The sequence below is a fragment of the Pezoporus occidentalis genome, unplaced genomic scaffold (genome assembly GCF_034315485.1).
Source record: "Pezoporus occidentalis ecotype Australia unplaced genomic scaffold, CSIRO_AGI_Poc_V1 ctg39, whole genome shotgun sequence".
NCBI classification, from domain to species: domain Eukaryota; kingdom Metazoa; phylum Chordata; class Aves; order Psittaciformes; family Psittacidae; genus Pezoporus; species Pezoporus occidentalis.
Genome location: NW_026915713.1, coordinates 8,296,698 through 8,317,068, shown reverse-complemented (window position 1 = coordinate 8,317,068; position 20,371 = coordinate 8,296,698). Strand labels below are relative to the sequence as shown.

Below are 20,371 nucleotides of genomic sequence, written 5' to 3'. Positions count from 1 at the left end.
CTGTGACTAAGAAGCACAGGACTGCTGAAACCCATCTTCATATATTCCCTTGCTAACAAGTAGTCGCTACAGACAACACCACAGCTCCAGCCACAGATTTGGATAACAAAACTGGTTAAACCCAGACCTTTCCATTTGCAAGCCATTTTAACATTTTGGTTTTGTTCTGAGTCGGAGGGAAAAAATACTCTAAGAAAAACTCCCAAGAAACAAATTCTGAATCAATTTCATTTTAGAAACATAGGTGTGTTTCCAAACCAGAAGGCGTCTTTTTGCTTCCCTTCCTCATCCTCAGAAGCCCATCAGCTGCTGATTGAAAATGAGGTGGTTCCTGTCTACTTTACTTTGTTCTTTACTTGCAGTCAGCATTGAGATGGACAAGTTGAATCAATTTTTAGCCATCATCTGCCAAGCCTTCTGTAACAGCTTCTGTGCAACAGCTGTACAATGACCTGAAGACAGCTAGCGAAGGCTGATTCAGGGTGTTGTGCAAGAAGTGGGGCTTCACTCGAGTACTTGAAAAGGGGAGAAGGAGGACTGGGAATTAAAAAAAAACCCAGACCACCCACCTGTCTTAACATTTTCTTGAGGGATGGGAGGCTAGGGAAGAGAAAGGAAAGAAAATTAAAATGGGCAGAAATATCCCTTTCCTAGTGCCTTCTGGTTGTCCCTTGCCCAGACTTGCTAGAACCCTGCTTCAGAGCCAGGGCTGAAATGGCTTTGAATGGGACCTGCAATCTGTTGGTAGGGAGCTGCTGTGTGATAAGGCTGAACAACACTATGAATGAATCACATTGGGTAAAAATTGCTTCTCTGCACTAAAGTATGAAGATAGCAGAAGGCCTACAAAGTGCATGAAGACTCAGATCCAGTTTCTGTAAATCAATGTGTCACCAAAAGGGCAATGTGTAAAATAAGCCTGGTTTGTCTTTGTTAAAAGCACATTAACAATTACCAGGGATCAGCTAGTATGCCGGACCATAAAATGGAGCTGGATTGGGTATTTTGCAAGTGGATCAGCTGGTATGCCAGACCATAAAATGGAGCTGGATTGGGTGTTTTACAAGTGGTGAGGTCCCAGCTGCTGCCTTGCCTGGCTGAAGAAAGGGGAGGAGAGGTGGGGAGCCACTGCCTGGCACATTCCTCACTTAGAGGGCAATCCCTGCAGCAGCACATGGTGCTGTCAGTGGGGGCTTGAGGCACATATTAGCCAAAAGTGTGCAGTGAAAGCTGATGCCCTGGTTTTCTTCTGCCATCTCAATGCCAGGTGCTGTCTCCTCTACCAGTGTTGAAATAATGTCTTGAAGTTACTACCATTGCTACCCCAGTGCTCTTTGGGAACTCTTCAGGTTTTAGCTTCACTCAGTCTTTCAAATGAGAGCTGAAGCTGCTTTAATGGCCCTCCTGTGTAAACTGGGAAGAATGCAGTTTTGCCTCCTAATTTCAACCAGGGTGGCCAAAGTCTTTTCTGATGGGTGAAAGTGACCATGTTTTATCTGGAGCCACTGAGGCTCCAAACCACAGGGTGCTGTCAGAGTCACAGCCACTTTGCAAAACCATCACAAATTATATGAACCAGGAATGAAACCCTAGTTTCACAGGCACCAGGGCATTAATAGACTAGGATTTTACCTGGTGTGTTAACTAAAGATTAACTCTGTAGTATCTGTTTGCATTGCCTTAATAAGAATCTCAGGATTTGTTCTGTTACCCTGAAGTGTTTTCAGCAGTTCTATTTTTAAACATTTTTATGAATTTCTCCAGTTAAAAAAGACCAAAATCAAACAAAAAGGTTAACTTATCCTCTCAGCCCAGATTTCAGTTTAAATTGTTAGGTTTTCTTGTTGTAGTTTGGTGTGTTTCTCTCTAATAGAAAAGTAGCACAGGCTTCCCTCTGAGTTCCTCCCATTTGTAGCTAGTTACTACTTCATGCATTTTTTATTAATTTTTACTGTGTTAATCTATTCCAATCTGGTAATGTTTCAGAGCTGTTAACATATTTATAATAGACATCAAGAAACATAATGTCATAATTGTAATCATAATTTCCACATTTCTGGCATATATTTGGTACTTGGCACTTTATTTCTCATAGCTGATCTTTTTCGGTTTTAATTGCATTAGCTCCTTTAGCTTATTGTATCAGTTTAGGATCTACAGCACACAAAGCTGACCTCAACTAGAAACTCTTCCATGCTTTCAAGATGGAGGACAAGAAGGTGAAACTGCAGTTATCTGGGGATGCTAGTAGTAAACACAGGTAGCTTTTTTTGAAACATAATTCTGTGAAATTCAATAAATTTGTATATTTCTAGGCTATAAATTCTATAAATTTCACAGACTTGCTGCCATGCTCCCTGCTGTAGTCTCACAATGGAAAACAGCTTCAAGAAGCCAGGAGAGCCTGTTGGTTATTTTCGTTGTACATGCTTTTGTGTCACTGCAACAAAAAGAAAGGCCAATCTGCTCCACCAAATTTTTATGGAGAAACAACGTATAGTGATTCTTTATTTGAATTGGTCGTTTTAAAGAGGCTACACAGAATGCTACTTGGCACAAAACTTGAGCTCACCTCTCATTAAATGGCCACCATATTGTGTTTCAATGCTATGGCCATACTAAGATTTATGTATATTTTAAATTGCTATTGTTTTACAGTTACTCAAAGAATGAGGCCCATAGAGGGAGGCAGTAAGTAAAGCTGGCGAGTGCACAGAAAACAATGTCAGTGGATTTGGAAAATGTCAGTATTTCTGGACTTCAAAGTAGGGTTCAGCTGGGCTAGGCAAGTCTTGCCTCTATTGTCCCTGGTCTCTGCATCAAGTTATAGGGTTCTGCTGAATATACAAATTTTAGAACAGACTTAAAGAAGAGGATGCATGGGAAAGCTAGCTTGACAATATCAGCTTGCTGGTCCTTGCTATTATGTTTAAACTGGGAGAAGAGATGGAAGCATTTTCAAGGTCTGATCCCATCAGTGCTAAAACACATGCGGAAAGAAAAATGTCTACTTACCAGATGAATTTCTGGTTAGCCATGCTGCCTTACAAGTTTAGCATCATTCCTATTTTAATACCTAGCAATTGTGTAGTCACCCAAATAAACCCAATGCAATTAATGGATCTGAATGCCCTAACCTCTCATATTGGTGTGTGCAAGTGAAAAGAAGTTTCCCCCAAAATTACTGTATTTAGCTCTGACTGGTTTAGGCAATATAAACTAACATTTCCTACTATTCTGATATTTTAGCTTTAAGATCTCTACTTGAAATGTTTATTTCTGCCAAGAGGGCCTTAAAAGATCCATCCAAAGCAAAATATATTCTCTGCCTTACCACGCCACACTTCAGCGAAACACCCCTGACCAAGCTTCTGTTCCAGAAATAATGTATCACGTGCAACTTCCCATGCATCTTTAGCCAATCCAACAGTTTGTGGGGTATTATTCGTAGCAATCACAGTTAAGTTAAAACACAAACCATCAGCTTTCTCTATGGGAGAGGAAATTAATAAAAAAAACACACTTATAATCAAAAATTATGCATGCATTGAGAAAGATGGAAGGTGACTTGTCTCTCAGTACTGCATTAAAGTTCATTTGCAAACACTGATTTTTGGATACTGAAGGTAAGGACTTTCTTGTTAGCTTGCAGGAAAAGGCTCCTCGGTATAATTAATAGATTACTATGTAGCCTTGATTTATCATTAAGGCAGGTGTAATTTGTCAAAATCAAAACCTTGCAAGGAAACACAGAATTTCAGTTTTCTTTTGCCATCAATTACATTGAAAGTTGAAGATTAAAGAATTTCAAAGTCAAAGATGTGATTCCAAAGACATTTTTCCTAACAGCTTGAGCTTTGCTCTTTTTATTCTTGTGGGTCACACTGTCCTACATTTTCACCTTCCATCTTGTAATTCCCACACAGAGAACTATTTTAGAATAATTATTTTTCTCCATACCCATCCATACTTCCCCAAACTGCCCATTTCCCAGTCTCTTGATCAACTGTAGGGATTCTCGTGGAATTTCCCAGACATCTTTGGTTTTGACAGACAGATCAGTAAGCCTTGGCATTCCTTTATGACAGGGGACTACTAAGCGGCAGCAAAGACCTGCAGCTCTCTCTGATGGAGCCAGAAGTGAAGCCAACAGCAAGGAAGAGGAAAGAAAAAAAAGTGTGACATGAAACATAAACAGTAAGCATAAAAACAATGCTACTCACAACAGTTGTTAGTTGCATACCACAAAGCATCCTGGAAGATTAGAAATTGAACACTGAAACATATTCATTTGAGACAGAACAGGAAGTATTTCAGTCTCTGCTTCCACAGCCTGAAATGGAAGGTGACTGCCAGTGGTTTTTCTTGTGGATTCAGGATTTCCCTTTTAGCACAATGCTGCATTAAGATAGATAACTTCATGAGTAACTGGCATACTATAGTACAGCATAACGTTTTAAAAACCATCTCTAAGTCCCAAACTGGGTTGTTTCTGTACTGAGTAAGAGAAACACAGAGAAGAGTCACTTTTTCTGAAAATCACAGTAATGAAAATTTGGTGGACTTTTTTGCTGATTTTTTCTAGGTATCCTGGAAAAAAGGTATTTTCTGTGTTCTACTCCATGAAAAGGTGGTTTTGTAGGTTTCCTGTAAAAGACTTCCGGCTGCTCTTTCTAGAGTAAACCTTTACTAGCATATGCAGCCTGTCCTACATCATTTGAGGCAGATTCATTATACTTATCTCTTGCAAAGTTTCACATGAACTGTGACAAAAGTCACAAGATATTTTAGCAGGAGTGAAAACAATGATACATAAAAAAATATATATACACACACATACTGTGTAGTATGCTATGCTGCAGAAAGCAGACTACAATCTAAAGCTTGCCCAGCAACTTGTGTCTTAAAACAGGTGCAGCACAGCAGAACAAGGTGGGGAACTGAAACTGTATTTCAGACTCAAACATAATCTTTATTCTCCTGTGCAAGATTTCTTTCTGGGCCGGTGAAGAGTTTGTTTCAGCATCAAAAGGTGGGCAAGCACTGAAGCTCCTTGCAACACCAAGCTCTACCTCCCCAGTACGAATGTTGTGGGGTGCTGGGCAAGTCCCTACAGACACCCTGACATGGACCTTGTTGCATCTCCAGTAGCAGGACAACAAAGACCCATAAACCAGGGAAAATTAGCTGACCATTTGGGATGTCTCATTCCAAGATAATTCCAATACTAGGATAGGGAATACTCAAAATATGCATTGTATCTGGAAAGCTTCCTTATGAGTTTGGACAACTGTAGAAAGAAACTGGAGGTTTTTAAGATCTCCTTCTTTTCTTCAATTGAAAAAGAAAACAAACCCAAAGTTTGGCATGCTGGTACTCCAGCTGAGCCTGGACTGCATGCACAACAGCTTGTGTTTGACATGCTGGCTGTTAGGGATTGGGTGAATGATGCTTCGACTTCAGACTTGTCATTCCCAGACTTCAGTCCGATGTCAGGACACCTTGGGGATCTCAACATTTTTCTTTTGCAAATCTCATCTGTGAAAGTCCAGACCCTCCAGTTAACTTCATTATCCAGGTAAGAAGGGGCTGGGATAAGAGGCAACTCAGTAATAAGGGTACTTAGCAGTAAAGTGGGAGCATAGTGCAGGGATGCCTGTGCTGTATCTGCCCAAAGGTACACTTTGTACTTCCAGCTCCTGACCCAGGACTGCTTACATGAGACCAAACTGCACAGTGTCTACCTGGGTAACCTAGTTTCCAGCTGCCTGGACAGGAGGGGTGCTCCAGCTAAGAGACGAAGGCTGAAGTGTGGGCCGCAGAGTATAGCTGTCCTGCTGTGAAGGCACTGACCTATGGTCTCAGCAGTGGCTCTTCAGGAACCATGCTGATCTTTACAGAGTCGTTTGGGCATCCTTGAATTGACCCTAGAAGTAAATCTAGGCACTCAGAAGGTGTTGTGGTAATCTGCCTCCTACAATTCCGGATGGGGAGCAGGCTGTTAGAGGCTCCCTTTATGTCTAGTGTCAGCTGAGGCTGGCATAGAATGAGGGCTCCTGTGTTCACCTGGGTCTGGGAGACAGCAGGTGAAACCTCTGGAGTGGGTCTGTACCATGACCTCCTGAACTACTCTATCTGGATCCTACTGATTATGCCGTCTGTGTTGCACAGAAATGGCTGTTTCCAGATCTATTTGTTTCTGCATCTGTGCATGGAAAATACATCATCCAAATAATGTGACCACAGAAAACTGAAAGTGGACATATAGCAGCTGCTATAATGGGGTTGAAATTATCTTCCTTAGATGTGAGGTTTTATACATTATTTAGCTTAATGTAGAGTCACCAGAAACAACTAGAAGTTCTCCCAGGCAGCATACACCCATCAGAAATTGGTCAGAGAAGACAGCCAGATGTCTAGTATGAATAGCATAAGAATACAGCAGACAGAATACAAAGAATACAGAAAAAACACCCCACAGAGAAGCTGATATCCCAAGGAAAAATGACAAAAATTCTTTGATCAATGAGCATTTGGGCTTATCTGTTAATTTACAAAAACATAAAATAAGAAAAAAATAAAAGCAAAATAATTCAAAATATAAATTCCTGCTTAAAAATATAAATGACTGTACTGGGCAGCATGGCAGTCTTCTACTTCAGAACCAGCTATCCTATGTAACCGGTTTGGAGGGCTTCAAATTTGTATCTGTTGTACACCAATCGCCAGTGACAGCAGGACGCACTTTTGGATTGCGTAGTGCATGTCACATTCTAATCACAGGAATTTAAAAGACAAGAGCTTGGAGGGTGGGCACAAACGCTGTGTATAAAGAAACACCCACCTTGCCATGGCTTTCTTAAATTAGACCGATTGTCATTTAAATGTTAATACTTTGCACATTGAACACAAATCCAGTGGGAAAATTTGAGTCCGATAATACATGCAAACCATTTGGTCACTGCTTTAGGTGACTGAATTCCACAATGCAGCTCCCTATGTGCTTTATTAGGAAAATATACAGGAATAGGAAAATACAGGAATAGTGTGCACTCACTTATGCACATGGAATTCTTGCTTTTAGATGTGCAAGTCATATTCGGTAATTCTGTTTGCTTAGAAAAGGGAGAGCAGGCAAAACCTTTACCTCATAGAGTGCTAGCTTTTAAAAGCTCTGCCCCTGTACACTGTGAATGGCACTCAATGCCATTTATAACTGTAATGGGAAAGGGATAATAGAAGATGCATTGCAACAAGCAAGAGTCATAGCTCAAATGGCTCTTTAGGGTGTCTTACACATATTTCAGCTTAGCAGCAAACACTTTTGTTTTAAAACACTTCAGAGTGCCATGTAATGTCTGAAAAATTACCTGAATAATGCTGAACCAGCTGCTGAAGAGTTTCAAACTGTGCCCGAGTTGTGATATAATATCCACCATTGTCAAGTTTACGAATCTTATAATGTTTGACATGATCTCCTTTCATATCATCCCAGTCTCGAATAGACAGGGAATAGGCACCTGTTCCAAGCAAAAGAGAAATAAAAAATTCCAAGTAGCTTTTAGACACAAAGGTTTGTTTGCTGGTATCACAGAAACTAAGTATCACAGAAATCTTATGATGTTCACACCATGTCCCTTTCACACTTTTCCAGAAAGAACTCAGGACTTCTGTGTAAATGAAAAGTCACATTTTAACATTTACTGCTTTAGATTGTTAAATTGACTTTTCCTGTTCTAAGTGTCAGGTTACCCTGCAAATACTATACTTTAGGTAAATGCCAGTGAGTGGTAAATACCAAGATTTTCATCGGACACACTGGAGATAATGGCTTTATATATGTGTAGTGTTGTTAGGCAGATGGACCTGAAACTTCTTTATAAACATTAAAAAACCAAATTGGCATACTTTGTATGTCACGGTCTTTGGAAGGTGGTACCTTCTGCAGACTGTGTGCACCAGGAGATCTGCAAGAACAACGTGTTTCACTTTCCAAATCCATGATGGTACTTTAGAGGTTACTGGTGGGATTCAGATGCCCAAACACAGGCTTTGAGTGCCATGTGAGATGCCCCAGGACATCCTGTGTAGCAGTTTTCTCACAGACTGTCGCATTTGTCCAAACCACATAGATGCCCTGTAGGCATTTCAAATAGCTCTGGATGCTCATGGCCAGGTAAGGGAACCTCACTTGTGGGGCTGGATTTACTTTTAGGTGTAGCGTCAGCTGTATGCAGGTAGGCTGAGTGCTTGATTTAGATGCCCACACATAAGCTTCTTGTGCTATTAGGGCAGCTGAATCACAGGCTAGTTTCTGTGCGTGTTATGGCACTGTAGGTATCAATGGTGTAATACAAGTTTAGCACTAGGTGTCTGCAGCTGTGGGCAGCTGAACTGAATCCCAGCTTCCCGCTGACTGTAAAGGGAGGCTGGCCACCTACATGGGGGCCTGAACATTCAGATGTCTTAATTTGAAGCATAGTCGTGTTCTACATACAGTGACACCCACACATTGGTTCTCTACAGTGTCAAAAGCAAAGCCTCATTTTACAGCTTAATACAGTTTCTGTGTAAAAGCATGGCCATTTCAAAGGCAGCAGAGAAGAAAAGTGTTCACTCCCGGCTCAAATACTGTGTTTACTCAAAGTCAATTCAGGCACTAAAAGGAAAAAAAACCCTGGAGATAACTGTCAGCTGATCTATGCTGAACTGCAGAGATGTCAGGAAGGTCCTTCTGCAGCCTGGGCTGGTTTCACTGGTAACCGGTCAGCTAAGGGCTGGAAAGGAAAACCACTGGCAGGCAGTTTTGTACAAACTGAAACGTGGAGTGATTTCCTACAGGTCTGATAGGAAACAGCACCAACTGCTGCTTATCCCAAGTCAGGATCCTTCTCAACAGACCTGGAATGTTCACATCCTCCAGAACCACCTCCAGCTAAGTGAAATGGTTTAAAGAACTTCCCCCCGCAGTTAGGTAGTTGAGATTCCTGGTGTAAGAGGTCTTTCCTGGATGTCTCCCCAGGAGAAGTTTCCCTGACCACATTAACATGCAACAGGTCACGCAGGTGGGGGGCTCGCCACCGAGGGAGCTCCAGTGGACAAAATGTCTCCACCCTGACTCCAAGGACTTCTCAAATTCCCTGTTGTTTGTCCTCTAAATAGAAAGAAGAGAGCCAGCACTTACACAGATGATTCTGGTTTATGAGAGTGGGAGACACCCTGAGAGGAGTGACAAGGTTTTTATTTCTAAGCGTAGAAAAGCACTGTTTGTTTGGGATATTTTTCTGCCGAGGATCTCCCACTGGGTACGTACATCTCCCTCAGCTAGGGATTCAAAGCTTCTGGGGGGTTTGCAAGCACATCTTGCACGTGGTTTTTACCACTGCCCTGGGTCATACACTGTCAGCCTACTTGCAAAGCTTTCCAGGCAGTGCTCTCCACCTCCGCTTTTGCGAGTTCCTGCACTGGCAGCAGCTGTATTTTCTTTAGTCACGCTCCCTGCCTATCTGGTCACTATTTTAGATTCTTTAGGAAAATGTAAACAATCTGTGGCTCCAGGTCTGCAATCAGAGCTGTGTGGGTGGCCCTCTGTGGACCCCCGCTGACCTCGGATCAAGTTGCAGGACCGGAGCTTTAGTTCAAATCTGGACAAAAAACAAGAACCGAGATGGATTTCATTATTTGTTTCTTTAGGCTGTTGGTTATTTATACAATTCATTATTATCTGATGATAAATTCAAATATAAGAGATATACCTAATAAAAATTTGGATAGAAAGAAGACAATATATTATACTAATGAATTTTAAGAAACCTAACAAAACTAAAACCAGACAGCCTTGGAGGGTGGAGATTGAAACCAGGTGGAAGATTATACAGACAAGAGCTGATGAAGTACCTGGGTAGTCAGGCATTGAAAAAATGAAAAGCTAGGCCTGTATGATTTATTTTGGAAGCAAGAAGTGAAGGCAACCATGATCAAGGGAGGTTAAATTCATGCTGAAGTCATCCACAATGATATTTTAACATGATCCTGATTAATTTTATTATTCTTATTATTTAAAACATAATGGACAATTCTATGTCACAAAACAATTCCTGCCTCAAGCCCAAGATGACTAGCTGGGGTAAGGCATTTTTGAGAAGACTTATGGGAGAATGCACCATCTGAGCCCTCCCAGCTGACTTTTCTTTCTTATGAACAACAAGCTCCCTCTGTTTTCTTCTAACGACATCTTGAAACACCACAAGGATCAGAAGGGAAATAGGCATTTTTGACAAAAACCATGCATGCTTGTTTTTTTCCCAATGGCTTTGATGCAAACTTAGCCTGAGGATGCATAAAGCCTTAAGTTGAAATGCAGAGAAATTAAGCTTGCTGCAATAAGTCCATCCATGATGGATTATTCCATTTCTCCAACGCTTTTTGTGTCTCACAAGCTGTAGAAAAGGAAGCCCTGACTTAGCTAAGCAAACAGCCCTGCAAAATGTATCCCCTATCAGTGTATAAAAAATGGTGAAAACAGACTAAACTGATAATGTGGTTTAGAGAAACTGTTGTGTTTGGTATTAGGATCCATGGATACGAGTGAGTTTTTAAACTTGTCGGCACAGAGTGGAATGAAATCTTGTTCCTTGCACACATCACAACAACTGTTGGTGAAAACAAACAGGTGGAGGCTATTTGCAGAAAAAAAACAAGTTAGGGCCTGTCTTGCTCCTGGTGAGAATGCCTCACTGCTATGTAAGACACGGATAAGCTGTGGGGTGACAAGACGGGAAATTATCTGTCTGACACAACAGCATGTCTATTCAGATTTTGCATCAGAAACAGTCTTCAGAGTTAAGGGCAGTGAAAGAAGAATCCAGTGACTGCAGGATTCAAAAATGTAAAACTTACAATTTTAGGTGACAGAATGCAGCATTGAAGATAGGTCAGGTAGAGAGGAATGGGAAGTAGTGTTTCTCTTCTTTAAACCCCTTTACCAGCCATGACTCCAACCACTTTGCACACTAACTCTAGCTGACAGCATGTGCTCTGATCAAAGCACTGACAAGTCAGTGCTTTAATTACATGAACCATCATTAGACTTCAGAACTTACATGGCACTAATTGTAGTGACTTATGCTTCCCACAGCTAGTTTTGGATTGCTGGTTAATTGAGAAATGGCCAGGTTTGTTTTTACTTAGTTGTGGTTTTCTCCTCAATAGTTATATGAATTAGAGAGATCTTTTCATACTTTGAAGAAGATGTTGACAGGTTTCATGAACAGAAGTAAAAGCAAAGATAACACCCCCCAGGAAAACTGGAACTCCTCCAATGATTTTTAGAGGGAAGGAGGAGATGGCACCCTTACACTTGACTTCAACAGAATGGATACAGTTGAATGCTTTATGAATATATTAATTAGAAATATTTTCAAGTCTTTTCACTGTTAATCTATAAATTTAAAAATAACTACTTTTTTTTTCTCTACACCCTGACCCCCCCCCCCCCCCCCGCGATCCAGCATTTCAAAGAGGAAAGGCCAAAAAGTCCCCTAATCTTCCTAAAATAATAACCAGTACCTCCCTCCCCCAGACTCTTATATTACATCTTCCAGGCAAGAAGACTCAAATATTCTGCATATTCAGAAGTAATTTTCACCAAATTAGACTGGAGATTCCCAGCATCTGTTCACAGTAAGCCACCTGGCTGTGCCTGGACCCAAGAATGGACACCCTGCCTCCTGAAGCCACATAGCTGGTGTCCTGGGGGCCAGTTTCCACTCAACTCCATTACAATAGCAGTATCCTCAACAAACATATTGAGAGACAGTGCAATGTTCATTCAGAGTGTGTCAACAGAGAAGAACATCTTGCCTGTGCATGACTTGAGCATGACACTGGTTGCACTTGGGTTCTCTGCTTTAAACACTCACTCTTTTAAGACCTGGGGTGTCCAGACATCTAATTCCCTAGCACACACATATGCAAGATGGCACTTCTCTCTACCTTCATACCACTGAAAACAGTATTTCACAATTTTAGCACATTTTTTCTCATATATATTCTCATTTGTAGTCAGAATAGCTTTGGCCAGCCTACCTTTGGTAGTTTCACTTTCCCGGATCAGGAAGGTACCTCTGGGGTTTCCAAATGACAACAGCTGCCTCTCGGCATCTTTTCGGCCAAGTTTACCAAAGTACCACCTTAGGGAAACATCAGAAATAGTAAGACAAATGCTACGCAGGATTACTAGGTAGTGTTACAGAGCTCAGATATGGAGGATTACTTCCAGGAACTATATTTACTCAAGTATATTCAACCATTTTGTCACACTGTGTCTCTTTTTTTTTGTGGTGGGAAGCTAATGTGACAAACTATGTATTAGATGTTGTATACATTGAGCAGTAGCACTATGCATTAAGCCTATAACCAGTAGAGGCTGAGAGTGCTTGTCTGGTGTCTTACGACAAAGGCCAGACTTCAACAGACAGAGAACAAGACTTAGTGGGAAAGGATGGACAAGGAAAAGGGCAGAAAAATGGGTTGCTGCCAAAAAGCAGTATTTTTACAGATGTTGCTATAAACTATGTATTTGACTTACATATTGATGCATTAGTATTCAATTTCTTTGTTGCAGCACAGCTATAAAACCTCAGTAGAAGGACCAGATGCAACCACTTTAGTGTGGTTATATAAGGTTTCAGAGTTTTGGTACCTTTTTTCTTCCTGCAGCAACTTGGTTGGTTGGTTGGTTGGTTTCACAACCAACCAAGTGCAACCTGAAGTACAGACTACAGTAGTACCTGCTCAGCTACTTAAGCTCCTCCACTGTATCTTTTATACCGGAAAGAATACGGATGCACACAGTGCCCCATTTTTCACATACTTCATTATGCTGTAGGCATTGTAGGCATCCTGCCTATTGGTAGATATTTGGTGAAACAGCATCACTTCGTTAATAGACAGTTTGAACATTAATTGACTCCAAATATTTTTACAAGTTGGTTCAGGAAAAGCAAAGGCACCTTTTGCTTAAAGCTTGAAATTAGCCGACACTTAAAGAAAGGAAACAGACCTATATTCCTTTAGGTTGTCTTCCTTTGTTTTGACATTGAAAAAGCACTGCGATTGTGCTGCTTTTGTTACTAATTACCTAATTATTTATCAGTGCAGTTAAGTACTGAAATAAAAATAATGCAAGTCATTTGAAAAATCGCTGTAATCAATCAAAACCAACTCCTCAAACTTCCTTTAAATACAGCACTAATGGCTCTTTACAACAAAAAGAAAACATACTCCTCTGCTTGGATGGAATCAACTGGAGCCACATAATTGCTGGGAATGTAACCAGTTTCGCCTGTTGTCAGGGACCGGGCCTCCCACCAGTCTCCTTCCCTGCAGAAACAGAGGTGAAGAGGAGAAGTGAGAATGAGACACAGCTGTAAAGACAATGATCTGACTTTGCTAAAAGCACCCGTAGCTGTGTAGCATAAGAAGCCACAGCCACTCCTCACTTCATCAGTGATATGCTTCTGACAGAGCTGTTTCCCTTTAAACCCAAATAATATACTTATTTCTTTATACCTATTATTATTTCAGTGGTGATTAGTAATGTAGCCTTCCCAACATAGCATAATGGCATAAGCAGGCATAACAAACAACAAAATTGGGTTTGGTGAGGGCTGGATTTAAACTAGAATATTGAAAACTGTTTCCATAGCAATTATTCTAATACAGACCCTTGAGAGAGCTTATAGAAAAGCTACCAGACTGAACACTGTGCTTGTTTTGGCTGGGATAGAGTTAATTTTCTTCATAGTAGCTCATATGAGGCCATGTTTTGGATTTATTCTGGAAACAGTGCTGGTAACACAGGGATGTTTTAGCTGCTGCTGAGCAGGCTTACACAGAGCCAAGGCCTTTTCTGCTCCTCACACCACCTCACCAGTGAGTAGGCTGGGGGTGCACAAGGAGTTGAGAGGGGACATGGCTGGGACAGCTGACCCCAGCTGACCAAAGGGGTATTCCATACTATATGGTATCATGTTCAGCATATAAAGCTGGGGGAAGAAGAAGAAAAGGGACAATGTTCAGAGTGATAGCACTTGTCTTCCCAAGTAACTGTGATGAATGATGGAGTCCAGCTTTCCTGGAACACCTGCCTGACCATGGGAAGTGGTGAATTAATTCCTTGTTTCGCTTTGCTTGTGTGCAGCTTTTGCTTTACCTATTAAGGTGTCTTTATCTCAACCCAAAAGCTGTCTCATTTTTATTCTTCCGATTCTCTAACCTATCCTACTTGGGTGGGGAGCAAGTGAGCAGCTCTGAGGGGCTGAGTTGCTGACTGGGGTTAAACCATGACACACTGTCACATTCACTGCTAATTTTAAACTATGGGGATAATGAACCTGCAACCCAAAGGCATCAAAATGCCATCAATCAACATGGAGTTTTAGATGGCCCTTAAGGATCACATTTCATTGTCTAGATTCTCTCTTCTGGCCACCAAGAGGAGGTATCTAAAGTAGCAAAGGACTTAGCTGCATTTCCAAATACTTATAAAAACCATTCTCCTACAACATTTAAATATGAAGAGGTTCATGCAGGACCATCTTATGGCAGTGTTTTACAGGCTTAGCATCAATTTTTGTCATACACTAGTGCACACAGTGGGACATGGTATTGCCCTTTAGACAATGTGTGTTGCTGTAGAATGTGCAGCTTTAGGAGAAGTTTATTTCTCAGCTTTTTACAGGATGCAATGATTTGGGATATGGTAATTTGTATTTAATTCTCAGCACTAGATTCACTGATGTTTAACTCCTACTGATACTAGTAAGCATTTTATTTTCTATTTCTGGACTGCTTAGAAACTCTTCCTCAGTTCCCCCTCTGTGAAACAGAGTTTTGTTCACTACTTAAACAAGATCATCAAATGTGGCCGGAGAATTCAGCCTCTTCTGTAAACTAGCAGTCACAGAAAACACATCGTCTAAACTATTACTGACAGGAAAGCTTGTGTTAAAGGTGAGCTCTTCCTTTAAATTTTCAACTTCACTTTCTTTAACAGTCTGAAGGAGTATGAACTCTATGGAAAACAACTAGAAAATGTCTGTGATTAGTCAAAAAGGAGACATTTCCAATTCTATAGTTCAAAACAGTGAAAAACAAGTAGCTTTTCTGGAGGCTGGCAGCTGACTCTATTTTAACACACCTGTGCGCCTTAGTGTGTCAGGCAAATGGCCCTTTCTGCTTGTGACCCTAATTTTACCAGCTGAAGTGTTAACCCTTCCCCTATATGTTGCTGTAGAATATTTCTGAGAGATTATGCCATACTGTGGCTGCTAAATTGTACCAATGTTTCTTCTCCTTACTGTATGGAGAGTCCACTAGATGGAGGTATTTTACTGCATCTAGGGAGGAAAAAAGCAGTCCCGTAGATGATCACATCAGGATCACCCCCTTCTGCGTTGACAGAGAAGCTTAAATCTCTCAAAGCAGTGCCAGAAAGCAGGAGGAATGCAGACTTTTTTCACAGTTCTCAATTTTAGACATCCAGGTGGTAGGAGAAGGCTAGTCATTGGGGTGAGCCAGGGTGCACAGCAGTGTCAGTGGGGATATTGGAGATGGCTGGTGTTTCTGAGCCTCGAAGGCAGGCTCTGCTCTAAACCAGCCCTGCAGGTACCTCTGTCCCCCAGACTGCCCTTGGTATTGGTTCTGACCTCAAATCACAGGGATAAACTTTGTATGCCACTTCAGGTGTTGCTGTCTTGAACTTCCAGTCTATAGCACAGATCAAATTTTGTTTGCTCACAGGTAAAAAAAAACACCTTATCCAAGCCAGTCCAAAAATTCCAGAGAAACTACTTTTGTGCATGTATGTGCTTTCTGATTCAAGGAGCATTGACAGACTTAAAAAAATGAGCTTCTTTCATATAATTTCTGATATAAGTGAAGAGGAGAATCATTCTCCCAGGAAAGCTGCTTTCTAGAGATTCCCTGCCTGGCTTTCACTATTCCAGGAGTGTGGTTAGGTCCATGTTTATGATGGGAACTGAGCTTCTATAATCCTACAGGAAAATCCGTGGACGCTTGTGTATTTTTTCTTTTTTTTTCTTTTTTTGTTTTGGTTTGTTGTTTTTTTTTGTAACCCTCATCAAAATGCATGTACTGCAACCACTCACACGTAGGAGAATATCTCTGTCCCACTGACCCCAACTACAACTGCTCCACAAGCCCTGGTGAGCACCCCCTGCTTTCATCAGCTGGCATGTGCAAAGAATTTATAATGCAAGGAAATTCTTGTTTCAAGTTATGGCACAGTTTGTGCAAGGCTGGGAAAGCAGCCGGCAATGTGAACAAAAATGGATGGTAGGTTAAAAAGTTTTTTTTTCCCAAGCACTGATAGAAGTAGAGGTTTTTAAACTGCTGCTCCCTCTACAAGCCGTAACTGAAGTTTCTGTGCTTTCATCTACATCAAAGCTCTTCAGCTTCATAGCTTCATGAAATATTCCGCAGAATTACCTGATTTTTATTTTTTGTTTAACTTTTATGCACACTGAGCCAACTCCAACCCTGCAGTTGTTCTATTTAAATTAACAGGAATTGCACCAGGGAGGAATTTGCCTCACTGTCACATAGTGTCAAAAAGAAAAGAGGAGAGCAATGTCACAAAGCCTCTAGAAAGTGACATACATGGTTGTTAACCCATTTTTACCTCTCCATGACAGCAATATTGAACATGGCACAGAGCCTTCAACTTTATGTTCTTAGCCAAGAACTACAAGATGATCAGATATAGGTCAGTAGCACAGCAAGTTTCAGATGTTATTTTTAAATTGCTAAGGGTTTTTTTTACATGGGCAGTTCATAAAATTAATTTTAAATTGATGATTTTCAGGATGGAAGTGCGGTTTTCATGTCAAATACAACTATACAATGATGCAGTCTCACTTAACAGAACCTCCCAGCGTGTTCTGACTGCATCCTTCCTTTAAAAGGTTCTTTTAAAAAATATAAGCTCATTTGGGTGTAGAGATACTTGCAAACAGATTGCAAAAAGCGTTAGTACACACCTTGCAGAGCTTCTGCCTACTGGTAAAGTACAGAGCTAGTACTCTTCAGTCCCAAATGCGAGTTCACTGTGAACTCTAAGCAGTGAATCGCACAATCTAATGCTTATTTTTGAAGTAAAGCTGCATGTGGTTTAAGGTTTGGTTTTTCAATAATAAAGCACTTTGCAAAAGTGCACTAAATGCAAAGACCAGTAAGCGCAGAGTAAACCCCCTACATATCTTGAATACCAAGCATTAGATTTTACTAATAAAACAAGCAGACAAATATAACTGCCAACAGTATAAGTTTAAGAATTTTAAAAAGCATATTCCCAAGTCTAAACTTACGAGCTGTTAAGTATTTGAAATTTTTCTCCTTTGTGAAAACTCAAGTCATCTTCTGTTCTTGCTTCATAGTCATAAAGCGCCACAAAGAGAGTTACACCTAAAGAAGAAGATAGGTGAGTTACACTCCATCACAAAAAACTGGAGGGGAAGGAGCATCAAGGGAAAAGGTGGCTAAGCAACATATAAGATACTTGGTTGCTGAGGAGCAAAATAAATTGAAACTCCTACTTTTTGGACAACCTTCTGCTTTTAGGCAGCCAGTGGCACACCACCTCCTTTACTCTGTACAGTGAACAGTACTCTTGGTTTGGTACCCATGCACAATGTAGCATCCCAAGTGGACAACAGGAGTTTTTGAAGAGAGAAGTTAGACACTGCCAGGCAAAGCATTTCCTGTCAATTACTTGAGGTGGCTCAGACCACACTTTTTGTTCCCTGGTAGAGGGATGAGGCAGCCACCCGGCTAAATTGGGCATGTATAAATAATTTCTCACCCCCTAGGTGAACTAGCACTGGCAAGTTAGCACAGGTAGGGCTGAAAACCCAGCTCCAGCCCTACGTCAGCTCTTTGCGCTATTTTATGAAACAACTCTTCCCAAAAGTAGCATGCTGAGACGGTTGTGACTCTGCTGTAATTATGTGTTTGATAGTTACTAAGAGCACTGAAAGACAGCTTTGAAACTGACCTGTTCCTCCTCTTGTACGCAGTGTCCCTGTATGAGAGGAGGAATTGACTCCACCAAACACAGTCAGTCCTTGGCCTCCTGTAGCATGGAAGTTGTTGTAGTTTGGTATTGAAGTCACACCAAAGCTAGGATAGTGCTGCGGAGTGGGATCTGTCCCATAGCGGTAGCCTGAGCTTTGAGTTAAACTGCCATCCCTCTCGTCAGTCAGTTTTGTTGCTTCTTTATCCTTACATTGCACACAGCCCATTATCTAAAATCCTAGGGAGGGAGGGAAGGAAAGGACAGGTGTTCACACATTGCTGCTCACCAGATCTCCCCAAACCCACATAGGACAAGGATCAAATTAAGGTCAGTGCTCAGAAGTACTTTGAAAACACCCCACAGTCATTTGAACATAGAATCATAGAATCATAGAATAGTTAGGGTTGGAAAGGACCTTAAGATCATCTAGTTCCAACCCCCCTGCCATGGGCAGGGACACCTCACACTAAACCATGCCACCCAAGGCTCTGTCCGACCTGGCCTTGAACACCACTTTGGAAAAAGCTCACACAAAACCTTCCTCCCAGTGGTTTCCTGTTGAGGTCTGGAGAAGGAGGTGCTGCCTGCTCTTACGGTAATGGCAGCTCTCTGTCCACCCCTGCCAGGCAATGGCTTGCATGGAGGTAGTGACAGGATGAAACACATCTTGCTCACCCTTCACCAGGACAGCATGACAAGCAAACAAAGGGCTAACCCAAAAAAGCGCAGCTGGAGGTGCTCAAGTCTGCCCCCCAAAACACAGAATGAGGCACTTAGCTTGTGGTTCATGTTCGACATTGCCAACTGCACAAGAGCTGACTTCAGTGACTACACAAGGCAATACAACCTTTTTCCATTGCTGGAGCTCTGTGTGACAGCCAGAAAAGCAGACACAATGAGCTGATAGTTATTACAGCACAGGAGAGTAGGAGGGAGCTGTCAGATGGCACAACTAAAACAAAAGGAAGCGATACCAAATGGAAGGATAAAACTTGCTGGTAGCAGGAGGTGGAGCTGCCAAAGGTATATACATCAGTTAAGAAACTAGAGAAAGTCCCAGAAAAGTTAACATGTCAACCCCAGAGCATCTCAAAGTCTGGATCCTGGACAGGAGGAAATTGAGAGGGTGTGGCTTGGAAAAGGCTGCTGTAGCTCTTGAGCCTCTTGTACAGCATCCTCACGGAGCATTACCAGGGCCTGCGTTAATCTCCCTTAATTTTAGACACCTACCTCTCTCTAGGTGGATGGAGATAGAAGGTGATTAGATGCATCTTAGAAGCAACCCCACAAGGTTAGCCTTGTTACCTGGTATTGCTTTTCATCTGTGAGCTCTAACATCTTATAATCAATGCGCTGGTGTTACTGAAGTCTTTTGTATTGACTTGAGCTGAATCGAGACACAAAACCTCAGTTTCTGAAGCTGGGCACAATGAATCTAGGGAATCAGATACTTGTCTGGATGCACCCTTGATCTGAACCAGTGTGGTAGCTCTTGTGTGTAACCTGGCACACAAACAACACACTCTAAACACTGGGGCTGCAAAAAGAGCAGCGACAATAGAAAAAAAATTTAAACAATTAGACTTACTGACATACTTTGTCTGGAATATATAAAAAGACAGGAAGAAAATGCAGAAAATGGAAAAAAAGAAAATTATAATGAAGCACGTCTTTCCCCCCATATTTCTTTTCACATTTCAGCCAATATCCGTCACTTAGGGTAAATAAAAAGCCTATCCTTTTTCAAATATCCTTGTATTTCTGTAGCTGCCAGGCTGGTTATTTTCTATGCCTTACCCCAGCATCAACACAGGAAATTGGTTTTGACAAACTCATGGGATTCAGAAAAAGCATATTCTTCCACTGCTAATGCCTGAAAAATTATGCAGCAGCTCCCTGCTTCTCTGTGGCACTCCACAGTCTGGATACCTGCTTCCTAAATGTAACCTGCCCAAATCAAAAAAACCCTTCTGCTGAAGGGTATTTTCTACAGTCTGAAGATACCTCCAGTTATTCTACAAGCCCGGTCAGAAAAACAAGCGCCATTTTCATGTATTTCCCTGAGCTGTATTAGCTGTACTAGCACCGACCTACCGTCTCTTGCTCTTAGCTTAACTCCAAAGCGTTCTTTTTGTATTTCTTTATTTCCTTCAAGACACCACATGGACTCAGCAAAACGTTTAAGTTTCTTCACATGAACTGAAACAAGGACTCGTGCCTCTGCACTTGCTGCTATGGGCTGCATGATCTGGGATCCCTCAAAAAAAATAAAGT

The 20,371-nt window shown here is 41.4% G+C and overlaps 1 protein-coding gene across 3 annotated transcripts in view; it reads right to left on the bottom strand.

Annotated features, from left to right (window-relative positions):
• FYN (FYN proto-oncogene, Src family tyrosine kinase) overlaps positions 1–20,371 on the bottom strand; it is a 144,237-nt gene that overhangs the window by 23,556 nt on the left and 100,310 nt on the right. For 2 of the 3 annotated variants that reach the window (XM_062632500.1, XM_062632501.1), the window contains 6 exons: positions 18,077–18,334; positions 17,391–17,487; positions 13,285–13,383; positions 12,088–12,191; positions 7,371–7,520; positions 3,961–4,125 (listed from right to left, as the gene is read on the bottom strand). In XM_062632500.1, coding sequence (XP_062488484.1) covers positions 3,961–4,125; positions 7,371–7,520; positions 12,088–12,191; positions 13,285–13,383; positions 17,391–17,487; positions 18,077–18,323 — 862 coding nt within the window. In that variant the 5' untranslated portion in view covers positions 18,324–18,334. Of the gene's footprint in view, positions 1–3,334; positions 3,491–3,960; positions 4,126–7,370; positions 7,521–12,087; positions 12,192–13,284; positions 13,384–17,390; positions 17,488–18,076; positions 18,335–20,371 lie in introns of all 3 variants that reach the window. The other variant, XM_062632502.1, reaches the window with a different exon arrangement.